At 37.4% G+C, this 15,292-nt stretch overlaps 2 protein-coding genes across 2 annotated transcripts; both read left to right on the forward strand.

Moving 5' to 3' along the window:
- Nucleotides 1-1,623: 1,623 nt before the first annotated feature.
- On the forward strand, nucleotides 1,624-3,401 carry LOC128524020 (granzyme B-like). Its single transcript, XM_053496286.1, has 5 exons — nucleotides 1,624-1,784; nucleotides 1,968-2,118; nucleotides 2,265-2,424; nucleotides 2,514-2,771; nucleotides 3,240-3,401. The coding sequence occupies exons 1-5, from the start codon at nucleotides 1,736-1,738 to the stop codon at nucleotides 3,399-3,401; spliced, it is 780 nt and encodes a 259-aa protein (XP_053352261.1). The 5' UTR covers nucleotides 1,624-1,735.
- Nucleotides 3,402-11,295: 7,894 nt separating this feature from the next.
- On the forward strand, nucleotides 11,296-12,517 carry LOC128524511 (mast cell protease 1A-like). The gene is made up of 5 exons (XM_053497104.1): nucleotides 11,296-11,380; nucleotides 11,480-11,627; nucleotides 11,763-11,922; nucleotides 12,014-12,271; nucleotides 12,368-12,517. The coding sequence occupies exons 1-5, from the start codon at nucleotides 11,332-11,334 to the stop codon at nucleotides 12,515-12,517; spliced, it is 765 nt and encodes a 254-aa protein (XP_053353079.1). The 5' UTR covers nucleotides 11,296-11,331.
- The last annotated feature ends 2,775 nt before the right edge of the window (nucleotides 12,518-15,292 follow it).

A 15,292-nucleotide genomic window follows, 5' to 3' on the forward strand; every position in this document is an offset into this window, starting at 1 on the left:
GAAATGTGAGATCTGCTGCGTTCTATGCAGGAAAGAGTGACCAGTTGTGGTAAACATGTTGTAAAAGTAAGTATCAAGGTAACATTTTGTTCCACACCTCAATCGGCCCTCTTGCCTAACCAACTTCCTGCTCAATGTCTTAGGTGACGAGGAAACTCAGTTTTAAGATTTTTTTAATTCAGCTACTCAAATAAGCTTTGCACAGTGTATACCGTATATATACTGTACAGCTATATAAATGGCAGAAATTACAAAAAAATAAGAATCAACATTTTTAAACTAAATCATTGATTGATAAGAAAATATTTGATTTGAGCAAGTAATCGTGATGCTTGAAAAAATATTACCTTAGTGTTTTTAAGTTAATTAAGCTAAGTCTGAGCCTTTTATAAATTTGACACATTTTATACAATGACCATATGATTGTCACGTAATGTTAGGTGTTGGACTGTGGGCATGGAGTGGCAAGGCATAGAGGCAGAGGGGGATAAGGTGTAACAAAGCCTTTTTTTAATAACAAACAAGAACAAAGAAAGTTGGCTTTACTTTGGAGCATACTATAAACAGAACCAATAAACAATTAATACACAGACATATACTGACAAGGGATTGCACAAACAAATACAATAAAGACAGGGGATACAAACCAGACGAGACAAACTAAACAGAATAGCGGACTAAACACACACGGGACTATTCATGCAAGGCGGACTAAACACACACGGGACTATACATGCAAGGCGGACTAAACACACACGGGACTGAGTTTATAATGATACAGGACTAAAAACACAAGATTCTGTGGGGTTTTCGTATCACTCAGTTGTAATGCTTTCTGTCTGTCATCTGTCATCTACAATCCAGGAACTAAACAGAATGAAAGTTTACCTACATCACACAAAATTACATAGACATCAGGAAAAAAGTTATCAAAAAGCTTTTTGTATCCTTTTTTCCATGAATTTAAAAACAAAACAGCCCAATTTTTTGGGATATTTAATTACCCATTTGTAAAGCTTTTGAAATGTTGTAATTTTCGAACTTTCTAGAGTCAAAGCATGAACAATATGTTTATGTTTATTCCCTTGGTCTCTCTACAGGGTGATTCCAGTAGTACTCTTATGAAAACCTGTTTAAACCGCCAGTATCCAAACATATATGAACATCAACTACCTTGTTGATGTGGATTAAACAAGTTATAGAGAGTGAACACTATGGAAGTATCCACTATTCAATTATATATACATTGCAATTTTGAAATATGTGTCTTTTATTATATTGTATACCTCTCACGTGGTCATTTATGCTTTATTTACAGGAGTCTTATGAAATAAATTCATTTCAAACTAAACTATGCAAATTCAAATGTGATGGAAAGATGTAGTGGTTGTGGGTTTAACAGTCAGAAAAAAAAAGCCACAAGCCTGTTGCATGTTTGAGAACACTTATTCACAGAAAGAAAATGTATCAGTTGAAAAGAAAAATTGAGGCCAAATGTACCATGTGTGTAACTGCGGGTTGGTATCTGCAAATAACTCTTCTTTATAACCTGACACATTAGAATGACCCTCCCTTACGATCCCTGGGTTTGAGTGACACTGGTGCATGCACTGTGCATCAAAAATGAGGTAACTTTCAACGCCTTCAAGGGCTCTGATTGGACGTTTATTCAAATTTAACAGTGGAAAAAAGAGAAACATGTTGCAGAGCTCTGTGTGTGTGATTTACTACAGACATGTTCTTCAGCATCTCTCTCCTTGTACTTTCTCTCCTCCCATTCTGTGGTAATGTATCCTGTATTAGATATTTAAAATATTATATAATTATTATAAGATATTTATATAAATTAAATACCTTTTCATTTTTAAGTTGTTTAAAACTGTTTGGTACATAATTTTCTTAGCATTCTGTATTTTATATATTTTTCTATTTTTGTTTGTTTGATTTTTGGTTTTTTTTCCCCTCAGGGGGAATGGAGGGCCGTATTATTGGAGGAAATGAAGTGAAACCACCACACTCGCGACCCTACATGGTGTCTTTTCAGATTAACAATTCCCATAGGTGTGGTGGTATGCTCATCAAAAGCAATTATGTGCTGACTGCAGCCCACTGTGTGGAGTATGTTCTTTGTGTCTTTTGCACAAATATAGACACTTTTCTAAAATTATCAGTGCATAGTCACATTATATAATTACATACTTAATTTAATTTAAAGTAATTTAATACCTATGGTAAAATCTGATGTATGTTGTGTGGGTTACTAGCAACATTAAACACCCTGTAAAAGATAAGCTGGAAGTGGTCCTGGGAGCTCACAATATCAGTCAAAAAGAACCCCAGCAGCAGAGAATCCAAGTACAGAAGTACTTCAAGCATCCTTTTTACAAGAACAATGAACGTTTAAATGATATCATGATATTGAAGGTACTTTTTTCTAATTTCACAACATTTGTTTCTGGTCATTTAGTGCAAACCAGCTCTCACTCAAACACTATCTAATGAATCTGTTACAGCTGAAGTCCAAAGCCAAGAAGAACAAAGCTGTAAAGTCTATTGGTCTTCCTTCAAAAAATGAAAACATTCAAGATCAGGAGAAATGTTCAATCGCTGGCTGGGGTATGACATACCAGAACAGCGCTGCATCAAGTGTACTAAAAGAAGTCACGCTGAAGATACAAAATAACACCAAGTGCAAGAGAGATTGGGACCATTATTTTGACACAGACAACATGATCTGCACTGCCTCTGATGGGAGGGAAGCTTTTTGCCAGGTACTGCGATGTAGCTTTTAATAAGGAGAATCAGTCTCAAGATAATAAATAAAGAAATAAAAGCACAATGGAATGTGCTGTTAAAAAAAAGGATCAATGAGTGGTATGATGTGGTTTTATTACAATCTTAAAGTTAATTATTTTCCAATAAAAGCAAAGTGTTTTATTCCTCATATATTACATATATTTGCAGACAATACATTTATTATTATTATTATTATTTTTATTAATATTATTATTATTATTATTATTATTATTATTATTATTACTGTATTATTATTAAATAGCAACTCATAAACCTGTGATTTTTCTTCAATGCAACTACTGTGTTATTAGAAATAATTTGTACAGCTTTAAATTTCTAACAGCAATGTGATATAAAAATCTTTTAAGATCAAACTTAATTTTTTTGTGAATCATAGTGTTAAAATAATTTTTGAATGTTTATTTTTTTTGTTTTCTCTGCAGGGTGATTCAGGGAGTCCTCTTATCTGTGGAGAAAAACTACAAGGATTAGCTGCATATACCTATCCTGATGACTGCTTAAACCGTCAATATCCAGAGGTGTATATGAAGATCTCCTACTTTCTTCAATGGATTAAACAAGTTATAGCAAGTGAATACAATTGAAGTAACCACAATCCAATAAAATTTACATTGCATTTGCATACTCTCATGTGTCTTCCATTCTATTGTCTACCTCTCACAATAAGTGCTATCCAGTAAGGCTTACGCTTACAAAAATAAGGTAAATTAAACTATGCTTTTTTAAGTCTTATGCAGAGGAATAGGGGGAAAAAGCTACACACAGACACAAAATGTTGCCGGTTAAAGAAATTAAAATGGAAAAAACATATGCATGAGTTTCACATATTTATAATAAATTTTGAGGCTTAGAAAGAAAGGAATAATCATTTACAAACTGAGGCTATGATTCTGTTCAGAGAAAACTGCTCACTGCTTGGGTCTCTGCAGAAACAGGTAAGATTGATGCATCAGCCAACTTATCATTCACTCACTAGTTGTCTATACCGCTTTATCCTGTATTCAGGGTCGCGGGGAGCCTATCCCAAAAGGCTTGGGGCACGAGGTGTTGTACACCCTGGACAAGGGACCAATCCATCACAGGGCACACACACATACACACATTTACACGCTCATTCACACACACTACAGGGAATTTGGAAATGCAAATTAGTGTAATCTGCAGGTCTTTTGACTGTGGGAGGAAACCGGAGTACCTGGAGGAAACCCACGAAGCATGGGGAGAACATGCAAACTCCATGCACACAGAGACTGGAATCGAGCCTGGCCAGAATCGAACAGGGACCCAAGGTGCAAGCCGACAATGCTAACCACTACACCACTGTGCCACCCCCAACTTCAATGCAAATATATTTTTGTGAATCAGCACAAAACTATTTGTCCAGCTGTAAGATTAATTTGTATAATTTCTTTTTGTATAATAATTGCTTTAAAGTTGTTTTGCGACCTCATGTGCATTCTAAAATACAGCCTTTGCATGGTGATTTGGGCGATATCTTCTTAAACATAGATTTGTTCGTTGCGATTTTGGTTTTATTTTAATTTTTTTAATCCATAAAAAAACATAAAATTTGTAAAGATCTGTGTAAATCTTTTCACAACAACCATGACACAGGTCAGTTCTTTAAAACGGGAATTTATTGCTTGAATCTTTTTGTCACGCCGTGAGAACTGTATTCGTAAATACATATTACAAATGCATTAGCAATTTACTCCCTAACATGTACATGAACTTACAGTGAACAAATACAAGGAACATGCAAACATGAACATGAAAAGTTTACAATGGCATAATACATCATTGGCCTCTTGTCATGAAAAGAGGTGCTTAATTCTTGCGTCCCTTTGTCTTAATTTTAATAGCAGAGCCTCGTAGGAGATATCCACTCACCTACAGTCCATGGAAGAGATCTTACTGAATTTTTTTACTAACTCTCCCTAGTTTCTCGAGAGACACATTACATCACAACTTAACCATTACAATTAACTATAACATGGTGTAATACATCATGTTTCCTCTATTTAGATATTTTAAAATTGAAATATATATATATATGCACTCACCTAAAGGATTATTAGGAACACCATACTAATACAGTGTTTGACCCCCTTTTGCCTTCAGAACTGCTTTAATTCTACGTGGCATTGATTCAACAAGGTGCTGAAACCATTCTTTAGAAATGTTGGCCCATATTAATAGGATAGCATCTTGCAGTTGATGGAGATTTGTGGAACGCACATCCAGGGCACGAAGCTCCCGTTCCACCACATCCCAAAGATGCTCTACTGGGTTGAGATCTGGTGATGGTTAGGGCCATTTTAGTACAGTGAACTCATTGTCATGTTCAAGAAACCAATTTGAAATGATTCGAGCTTTGTGACAATGGTGCAATATCCTGCTGGAAGTAGCCATCAGAGGATGGGTACATGGTGGTCATAAAGGGATGGACATGGTCAGAAACAATGCTCAGGTAGCCCGTGGCATGTAAACGATGCCCAATTGGCACTAAGGGGCCTAAAGTGTGCCAAGAAAACATCCCCCACACCATTACACCACCACCACCAGCCTGCACAGTGGTAACAAGGCATGATGGATCCATGTTCTTATTCTGTTTACGCCAAATTCTGACTCTACCATTTGAATGTCTCAACAGAAATCGAGATTTTGGTGAGCTCGTGCAAATTGTAGCCTCTTTTTCCTATTTGTAGTGGAGATGAGTGGTACCCGGTGGGGTCTTCTGCTGTTGTAGCCCATCCGCCTCAAGGTTGGTTGTGCATGTTGTGGCTTCACAAATGCTTTGCTGCATACCTCGGTTGTAACGAGTGGTTATTTCACTCAATGTTGCTCTTCTATCAGCTTGAATCAGTCGGCCCATTCCCCTCTGACCTCTAGCATTAACAAGGCATTTTCGCCCACAGGGCTGCCGCATACTGGATGTTTTTACCTTTTCACACCATTCTTTGTAAACCCTAGTAATGGTTGCGCGTGAAAAATCCCAGTAACTGAGCAGATTGTGAAATACTCAGACCGGCCCATCTGGCACCAACAACCATGCCACGCTCAAAATTGCTTAAATCACCTTTCTTTCCTATTCTGACATTCAGTTTGGAGTTCAGGAGACACTAGGGATGCCGCTTTTATGAAATTATTCGGCCCGCCCCAGCCCGCCCCGCACCACTGTATCTATTTTTACAACCCGCACCGCCCCGCACCCTCAACCATTAAATAGACATACTAGGCATTGTAATTCAAATGAAAACAGCCTTTATTTCAGCCTGAAAGTGTTTGGAAACATCGCCCTGTAAACTGGCAACAGCAGATGATTATTGAACATGAGCGATAAATCAGGTCATATTAATAACAAGATAATGATACACATTTTAAACATTTACAAAGCAGCGTTTGTAATTAAGGCTAAACAACTTTTTTTATTTTAGATATGTATAGGGCAGGCCTACAGTTTACAGCCTACGCTAAATAACCACTGAAATATTTTTTTTAATTTATCACACAGAAATGTTCATTTAGCGTTTTTACATTCGCTGTGCAAAAAAAGGATGCTAAAACATTAGATTTAGCAGCCTGACCTTTTTTTCTTTTAATGATGTAAAGTCCCGACCTCAATTTCCCCCGCACCTCGTCTTCCATCTTCACTTTTATTTCTTTGTTTTTGTTGTGACTGGCAGCGGAAGCTGCTTGGCGCTTTCGTGACTTGTCACGTGACGTAACCTTATCAAAGAACTTAATATAATATGAAAATAGATATTCCCACATATTTAATATAGGCTATAGGGAATTGCATGCAACATACATGGATTTTTTATTGAATTTTGTTTTTAATGACTCGCGGGCCCTAACTCTCCTGCGGGTTAATAAAGTGCAAATAAAGTGACAATTTCTTTACCCGCCCCAACCCGACCTGCGCCTTACTAGCGCACACACATAACGAGGCTGAGGGGGAAAATAGATTTTTTACTTTCTATTGACGCTTTCTTTTGCTTTACACGCGCGCACACATGTGTTATAAGAAACAGTCCATGTGCACTGTACACACATGCTTACAAACACAAAATGAAATATGTTTTACACACACGTGATCTTAGTGTGATAGTAAACAGTACACGCGTACAAGGATGTTGACAGTGAGAGACGTGCACTAAGACCCATCAGGGGAGACGATTACCCACAATTCCGCGGCACAGGGTAGAGATAAAACGTTGGCTCAGTTGTAATCAAGTAACGCTCGGCGTCAAAACAAGAAGCGCATGCGTGTTACGTGATACTCTGTACTCATAAACAAGACTCGTTTTTCAAATCAAAATTTATTAAAAACTTTTGCTCATCTTGCGGAACACTCGCAAACCGCGTTCCTTGCAATCCAAGGTTTCACTGTAGTTTTAAGACTAAAAATCAGCACAGCACAGGAATGCCCATTTACAGACTCCAGCTATGATTCTGTTCGGATTAAACCACTGCAGGCGTGATTACAGGCTGAGCTCAGGTCTCTGCAGAAACAAGAGAGAATGGAGCATCAGACCAACTTATCAAATCACGTATAATCTTGTGAATCAGCACAGAATTATCTACACAGTTTTAAAGATTTATTTAAAATAATAATTATAACTCAGATTCCTTTCTGGATAGAAAGTACATAGTGTATTGTATTGTTTGTCTTAAGTCTAGTGCCCACAATGTTTGGGCTTTTAGGGGAAAGTCATGACTTAAAGCACTGGTAGGCGTTAAGCTGCTTTTGATCTGATGCACTTTGCCTTAGAAAAAGTGTCGCCTCATGTTTCGCATCACTCCTATCAGTCACTATTGATGCAAATTTGTAGCACAATACCTGCATCACCTCCTCTCTCCCACATCAGTTTTTTCAGTAACTGACTTGTATGCTATGACCTAGTAAACTTAGTCATACTATTACTAGACCCCAAAAAGTGTGTGTGTGTGTGTGTGTGTGTGTGTGTGTGTGTGTGTGTGTGTGTGTGTGTGTGTGTGTGTGTGTAAAGTGAATTCAAAGTTTGTTGTGTTGTGTAGATGAAGGATTGACCAGTTGTGGTAAATAGGTTGTAAAAGTGAATATAAAGGTAACATTTTTAGTTTTGTAGGCAAGCATCAGGGTTTTGAATTTGATGCGAGCAGTTACAGGAAGTCAGAGAGCAGAGATGTGGGGTTGTGTGTTGCTTGACTGTAGTGCAGCTTTTGACAACATTGATCATAATATTCTCCCTCACGGGTTAGAAAATATAGTTAATGTTAAGGAAACAGCCAGTGGCGGTTCTACACTGTATTGCTCCCTGGACGAGACTCCCTCCTGGCGCCCCAAGCCACCTACCCCCAAACCCCAACCCCCCCCCCCCCCCCCCCCAACCAAAAAAAAAAAAAAAAACTGACAAATCTTTTAAAACACGTTTTATTGTTGTAATATTACATGTCGTTCCGCAACATACCAATTTTGGCAAAAAATTATTAACCTACTCATAAAATATTAAAATATTTTAAGAATAATATACATATATAGTCCCTGAAACAGGACGCAGTTGAAATTGACATCAAAAGACTGTTGTCTACAATATTACTCATTATTATTACTTAAAAATTGCAAATTTAAATAAACATGCCCTAACATGCTCATTAATCTAATCTAATATAATCTAAGGGAGGAACAATTAGCTCCTTGGTTAATTTACTGCCTCAAATTATATGCTTTGTTATCTAACAGAGTTATAGCAAATGGAAAATGTCTTTTAAACTATCTACACAGATGTAAATTACACTGGCTACTGTATGTACAGTATATTGTAAATATATTGTAAATACATTGAGTTATAGCCAACATTAACATAACCAATGGAAATAAATACCTGTATTTGCAACAGTTTTGTTGCAAAGCATAATTTTGTGGTTAAATTTAATTAGATCTCATGTTGTATACACTGCTGAAAAAACAATAGAACCCTGCCCAAAAATAATAGAAATTGTATTGGATTTAATTGTTATAATGGGAATTGTATTGGTTTTAATGGTAAGTATAACAATGTCTGCTGGTATATGATGGATTCTATTGGTGGGGAAATCCTACTGCAAAAGTGTCCAAAACACACAACAATAAGGAATTTTGTAATAGTTTTACTGAAAAAAAGTTAATGGCTCATAATGGTATTTAATAGAAACCATTTGAATTTCTGTGATGGTTTGTATATTAGGCTTTTATTGTGTCTGTTTTTTTAGCATGGTACGCATATCAAGCATCATAAGCAAGAAGGCTAACAAACCTACAGTAAGAGTTAACGTTATACCACTAATTAAGATAATGACATGAATACCTTAATCATACAGAGAGAACATTGTTACATACCTTTATCTTTTGCCCGTTTCTCCTCATCTTCTTTTCTTTTTTTCCTAAATTGGGCACCTGACAGCTTTGGCCTTTTTCTCTCCATCGCTGTGTTTACTTTGTAATCGACGATTCGACAATCAACAGATTTCCCCCAACGCTGTCACTCACGACCAGAAGTCAAGACTAAACCAATTCACCTCCACATCATAATCGTTTTTATTACCTATTTTTATTAGCTATTTCACACAATTAAATAAATGAAAAAAGTGCTAATTATTGGTCTGTGTTTATAATATTTTGAATGAAATGTGCGTTATTTGTAAGTAAGACCGTTGTCACCGACATAATTTAGCCCCGGTCCCTCCTTGTCCGCTTCATTTGGGAGAGGTGAACTGTACTCTGCACTTGTCCCTTTACGTGCTTCCTCTGGGTTACAAAATTTGTAAGCATGGTATTAGTTTCCACTATTGTGCTGATGACACGCAGTATCTTACGATCAAAACCTACTTTGATCAAAGGATGCAGGCTGCTTGTCTGTACGGTATATTATGAAAACTACAGTAGAGTGCAGAGCTTATTCCTGCCAAGCCCCAAAGTTATGGAATAGCTATCCCATTAATTTTCAAGACAGTTTAAGTTTAGACTGAAAAACTATTTATTTAGCCAACCATTTTTGTGAAATGATCTGAAGGAAGTATATGGTGAATTGGTCATTTTGGATGCTGTCTTCCCACTCTCATTGATCATTTAGGTTTGTTGATAGTGGAGTGACTGGTTGCTTTACATCTCAGGGAGCCCTCATGTCTGTGTTTCCTTCTGGCTCTCCAGTTTAGTTATCCTGTCATAGTTAGTCTTGCTGTAGTCCCTGCTTGCACTCTGCACTAAATATTCATTCACCTTATAGATAATGTCACTGTCACCTGTTTTCTCTTCTCTTCTTCCTCTCCGTCGAGCTACACATGGTTTTTCTGAGCTCCCAGTGATCCAGACCCCCTCTGACCTGTCTGACACATCCCGGAGCACTGCTTTAAGTTGGAGATCTCATGGAGGCCCCATGTGGTCTGCTTGGGAAACATGTAATGACTGGGGATGTTTCCACTTTAAATTATATATAAAAATAGCTTTTTGGTATTCAAAACCAGCACAGAATTGTATCAATAAAGTTTGTGAAGCTGTTAAAATTAAAATACTGCATGTGTAACTGCAGGTTATACAGGTAACAGAGCCTGGTTATCACACAAAAAAACACAACACACTCTCATCTAAATCGAGTTTCTGCTGGAATACTTCTGTATAATCTGAGACATCAGAATGAAACAACATTTTTTTTTTGCTTTGAAGTTATTTTGCTCCCTAAAATGCTTTTTTGCATGGTGATTTCAGTGATATCTTCTTAAAGATAGATTTGTCTTTTTCAGGTTTTTTTTTTTTTTTTTTTTGGAGAGCTGTTAATGACTATGTGGGGTTATGGAGGAAAATTTCTTCTTGTTCCTCTTATCAACCCCTCCTGCACCAAATCACAGAGGGCCAAGGTCTCAATCTTAAATCAGCATGTCATCACTAAGATGGAGATGGGTTCATATTTAAAGGAACAGCAGCATTAAAGCAAACCACACGTTTGTAAAAGATTAAATTATTTCAAACATGTCTTCACTTTTAAAACAAGATTCCATGCATTTTCTGCATCTTCACCACATGAGCACAGCCGACCAGTTCCCCCTATATATTTTCATAAATGATTAATCAGTCAAGTAAATACATGGATAAATGTGAAATCACCAAATGAAGAAGTACTTATAGTCAGGTTATGTATTACATTACACATTAGGCATTTTCGGAAACACATTTCTATTTTTAAAATTAAAGTACTTAAACACTTGAGGAAACGCACCCTGGTTTGCCCCAATGTTGGGAAGGCTACAGCTAAATTTCACTATTATCTTTGTTGCCTAACAAAGAATATCTTTATTCTTTGTTAGGCAACCTGCCACCAGAAGCACTCCTAATGTGTGTGAGCGACAAATGTGCATGCACTGTGCACCATGTTAGAAGAAAAGTGTAGGAGATTTGAAAGTTCCTAAAGGGGAGGAGTTATGATTGGAAGTGTGTTCAAATGTAACAGAAAAGAAAAATCATGTTGCACAGTTTTGTTAGTGTGGTGTACTACAGACATGTTCTTCAGCATCTCTCTACTTGTACTTTCTGTCCTTCCGCTGTGTGGTAATGTATTTTATATTAAATATTAAAAATGCATATATATATATAAGTATGTGCTCCTATATTAAAATCATAGCTAATTAGCAATATTGTTTTTCTCAGGAGGAATGGAGAGTCGTATTATTGGAGGAAATGAAACAAAACCACACTCCCGACCCTACATGGTGTCTGTTCAGATAAAAAATTTCCATGTGTGTGGTGGTACGCTGATCAAAAACGATTATGTGCTGACTGCAGCCCACTGTGTAGAGTATGTTATAGGTTGTTTTTTTTTATTTACAATTTTAAAGACTATGCCAATGAATGATTCTGATTTTGAGTTTGTAGTCACATTATAAAGTAAATAAATATAGTAAAATCTGATGTATGTTATTCGTGTCACTAGCAAAATTAAACACCCTAGAGAGGACAAGCTTGAAGTGGTCCTGGGAGCTCACAACATCAGTCGAAATGAACCGCAGCAGCAGAGAATCCAAGTACAGAATTACACCAAGCATCCTTGTTACAAGAAGAATGAACGTTTAAATGATATCATGCTATTGAAGGTACTTTTTTTTTTTTTACATTCAAAACATTTGTTTCTGGTCATTTAGTGCAAACTAGCTCTGATCTCACACACTAACTAATCTGTTACAGCTTAAGTCCAAACCCAAGAAGAGCGAAGCTGTAAAGCCTATTGGTCTTCCTACACAAAATGAAAACATTCCAGACAAGGCAAAATGTTCAATCGCTGGCTGGGGCAGAACACACCAGGACAGCGCTGCATCAAGTGTTCTACGAGAAGTCACGCTGAAGATACAAAATAACACCGAGTGCAAGAGACTTTGGCAGCACTATTTTGACATAGACAACATGATCTGCACTGCCTCTGATGGGAGGAAAGCTTTTTGCCAGGTAATGTGTAGGATTTAAAATCTTTTAAAATCAAACTTTATAAAATCTTATTCTTAAAATAATTAGTTTATGTTTATTCTCCGGTTCTCCCTGCAGGGTGATTCAGGGAGTCCTCTTATCTGTGGTAATAAAACACAAGGATTAGCTGCATACACCCATCCTAAAAACTGCACAGACCCCCGGTATCCAGAGGTTTATATGAAGATCTCCTACTTTATTCCATGGATTGAAGAAGTTATACGCTAGAAAGTGAACAAAATGGAAGTAACAATAATCCAATAAAATATACAAATTGCATTTGTAAAATATGTGTCGTTTCTTCTATTGTGTCCTTCTTACATGGGCATTTATGTTGTAAATAAGAATACTCTCTTTACTGAATTCTTAAAATCAGATAAAGTAATTTTAAATTAAATTATGCAAATTCAAGTCTGATGGAAATACATTGCTGGGATTGATAGTCAGAAACAGGGAGAAAAAACTGAGAAAAAACAGACTTGGGTTCTGTATATAGTTCTTAATTGTAACCTGAGATATAAGAACGACAAATCAGAGCAACATAAAAAGTTGTGAGGTGGCAGCACTTTACTGGCTTAACTAACTCTTTAACTAAAAATGAATAATCCACTGATCTTTATAATACCCTACATTCCATATGGACCCTGCTAAATCAGTTTATTTCAAAAAACATTTTAGAAATGGCTCTATAAGGTAACAAAAATGTTTAGCTGTTGTTATAAGACAAAGAACCTTCATTTGGTACTATTTACCAATACATAACAATCCAAAACATTATCTCCGGTGCTTGGTCAGATTGGGATCTGAGGGGTTTGGTCAGTATTATTGCTGGCTATTGAAACCTCATTAAAACTTCTTTAGAGTTTTGAGTACACAGACCTGTTCTAGGGCAAACATACACAATGTATGGTGTCAATATAAAAACTGGTATCATGTTTCCTATCACAGAGTGAACTTTGATGCAAATTTGTATCATCATTGTTGCAGCAGCTGACTCAAATTAGTAAACCTGGTTGACTAATGAATGTGTTTAGATTCCACTAACATGTGTATGGTTTATGAAAATATCTGTGTGTGTGTGCGTATGTGTCAGTCATGTGGCTTGGGGGAAAAGTGAAAAGTGAACGATTAGAGTAAAAGGTTTTAGAGAATGTAGGTGTAGGTGCTGAACGTAATCTAAATGTATTGTTTTGTTCCACACCTCATTCTGCTCTCTTGTATCTCTCTATCTCTTTTGTAACTCTTCTCACTTCTCCTTAATATAAAACATACATAGTCAAACAAAGTCATGGGTTCATGTTTGATATTATATTCAAGTGAACATGAAAGGATTTGTCAACAGAATCAGCCGTGGCACTTCTGTTTCTTTCTTTAGACGTTAGAGTGTATCCTTCTGTTTTGTGAACACCAGTCACAGCCTTAATCAGAATGTCTTAACCACCAGTAAGTATTTCTATTACCTGTAGAATGCAATCAATATGTTCATGGCCTCACACTATTTAATACAGTTCAGACCTCAGAAATGGCAGTCACCTTTTGTTTCCTAAATATATTTATTATTTAAGTTTTACAATGATCATTATATATACACTTACCTAAAGAATTATTAGGAACACCTGTTCAATTTCTCATATTTACAATTATCTAATCAACCAATCACATGGCAGTTGCTTCAATGCATTTAGGGGTGTGGTCCTGGTCAAGACAATCTTCTGAGCTCCAAACTGAATGTCAGAATGGAAAAGAAAGGTGATTTAAGCAATTCTGAGCGTGGCAGATCGGCCGGTCTGAGTATTTTACAATCTGCTCAGTTACTGGGATTTTGACGCACAACCATTACTAGGCTTTACAAAGAATGGTGTGAAAAGGGAAAAACATCCAGTATGCGGCAGTCCTGTGGGCGAAAATGCCTTGTTGATGCTAGAGGTCAGAGGAGAATGGGCAGACTGATTCAAGCTGATAAAAGAGCAACTTTGACTGAAATAACCACTCGTTACAACCGAGGTATGCAGCAAAGCATTTGTGAAGCAGAAGACCCCACCAGGTACCACTCATCTCCACTACAAATAGGAAAAAGAGGCTACAATTTGCACGAGCTCACCAAAATCTCGATTTCTGTTGAGACATTCAAATGGTAGAGTCAGAATTTGGCGTAAACAGAATGAAAACATGGATCCATCATGCCTTGTTACCACTGTGCAAGCTGGTGGTAGTGGTGTAATGGTGTGGGGGATGTTTTCTTGGCACACTTTAGACCCTTAGTGCCAATTGGGCATCCATCCCTTTATGACCACCATGTACCCATCCTCTGATGGCTACTTCCAGCAGGATAATGCACCATGTCACTGTAACGATGCGGCTCGCGCAAAGGGCAGAGCCGCGCTTGGACTGTTCAATTCAATTCAATTCAATTTTATTTGTATAGCGCTTTTAGCAATTTTAATTGCCACAAAGCAGCTTTACACAGTCAAAAGAATTATTTAAGTTTGTATGAAATGTGAATTTGTATGAATCAAAACAGACTGTTCAGAACGGGCAGATCCGCATGCTGCTACCACGGCCAAGGCGCGGCCATCTATGCACACGGCTGCCAGGCAACACCGCCGTCAGGCAATCAGCCTGAACGAGCCGCACCTGGCAGTGCGTCTATATAAGGGTCTTCCTTAGACGCCGGCGAGAGAGAGAGAGAGAGAGAGCGTCACGCAGCTGTGTAGCGTGCGCTCTCAGGTTAAGTATAAAGTTTGCACAAAAGCACAACCCCTCTCTCTCCCCTTAAATCCTCGGTAAGGGCAAACGCCCCTGAGTTCCCTTAATTAACAATCCCATGCCATCTCCAAACGGGAAGGTCTTCCCGTGTGTATCATAAGCACTCTCACAGCCTCCTATTTTACTGACCCCCTCTAAAGCCCTGCACCAGGGCTCTTATCATTAAAAAACATCTCGTGGTGCGGCGCTCCATACCACACCACGTAACAGTCACAAAGCTCGAATCATTTCAAATTG

This window comes from Clarias gariepinus, chromosome 5 (assembly GCF_024256425.1).
Source record: "Clarias gariepinus isolate MV-2021 ecotype Netherlands chromosome 5, CGAR_prim_01v2, whole genome shotgun sequence".
NCBI classification, from domain to species: domain Eukaryota; kingdom Metazoa; phylum Chordata; class Actinopteri; order Siluriformes; family Clariidae; genus Clarias; species Clarias gariepinus.

Excerpts from the sequence above, each read along its gene's own strand:
- LOC128524020 (XM_053496286.1), top strand. The coding sequence starts at position 1,736 with ATGTTCTTCAGCATCTCTCTCCTTGTACTTTCTCTCCTCCCATTCTGT. Across the intron at positions 1,785-1,967 it reads TTCTCTCCTCCCATTCTGTG|GGGGAATGGAGGGCCGTATT; the intron begins GTAATGTATCCT and ends TTTTCCCCTCAG. Across the intron at positions 2,772-3,239 it reads GGAGGGAAGCTTTTTGCCAG|GGTGATTCAGGGAGTCCTCT; the intron begins GTACTGCGATGT and ends TTTTCTCTGCAG.
- LOC128524511 (XM_053497104.1), top strand. The coding sequence starts at position 11,332 with ATGTTCTTCAGCATCTCTCTACTTGTACTTTCTGTCCTTCCGCTGTGT. Across the intron at positions 11,628-11,762 it reads ACTGCAGCCCACTGTGTAGA|CAAAATTAAACACCCTAGAG; the intron begins GTATGTTATAGG and ends TCGTGTCACTAG. Across the intron at positions 11,923-12,013 it reads ATGATATCATGCTATTGAAG|CTTAAGTCCAAACCCAAGAA; the intron begins GTACTTTTTTTT and ends AATCTGTTACAG.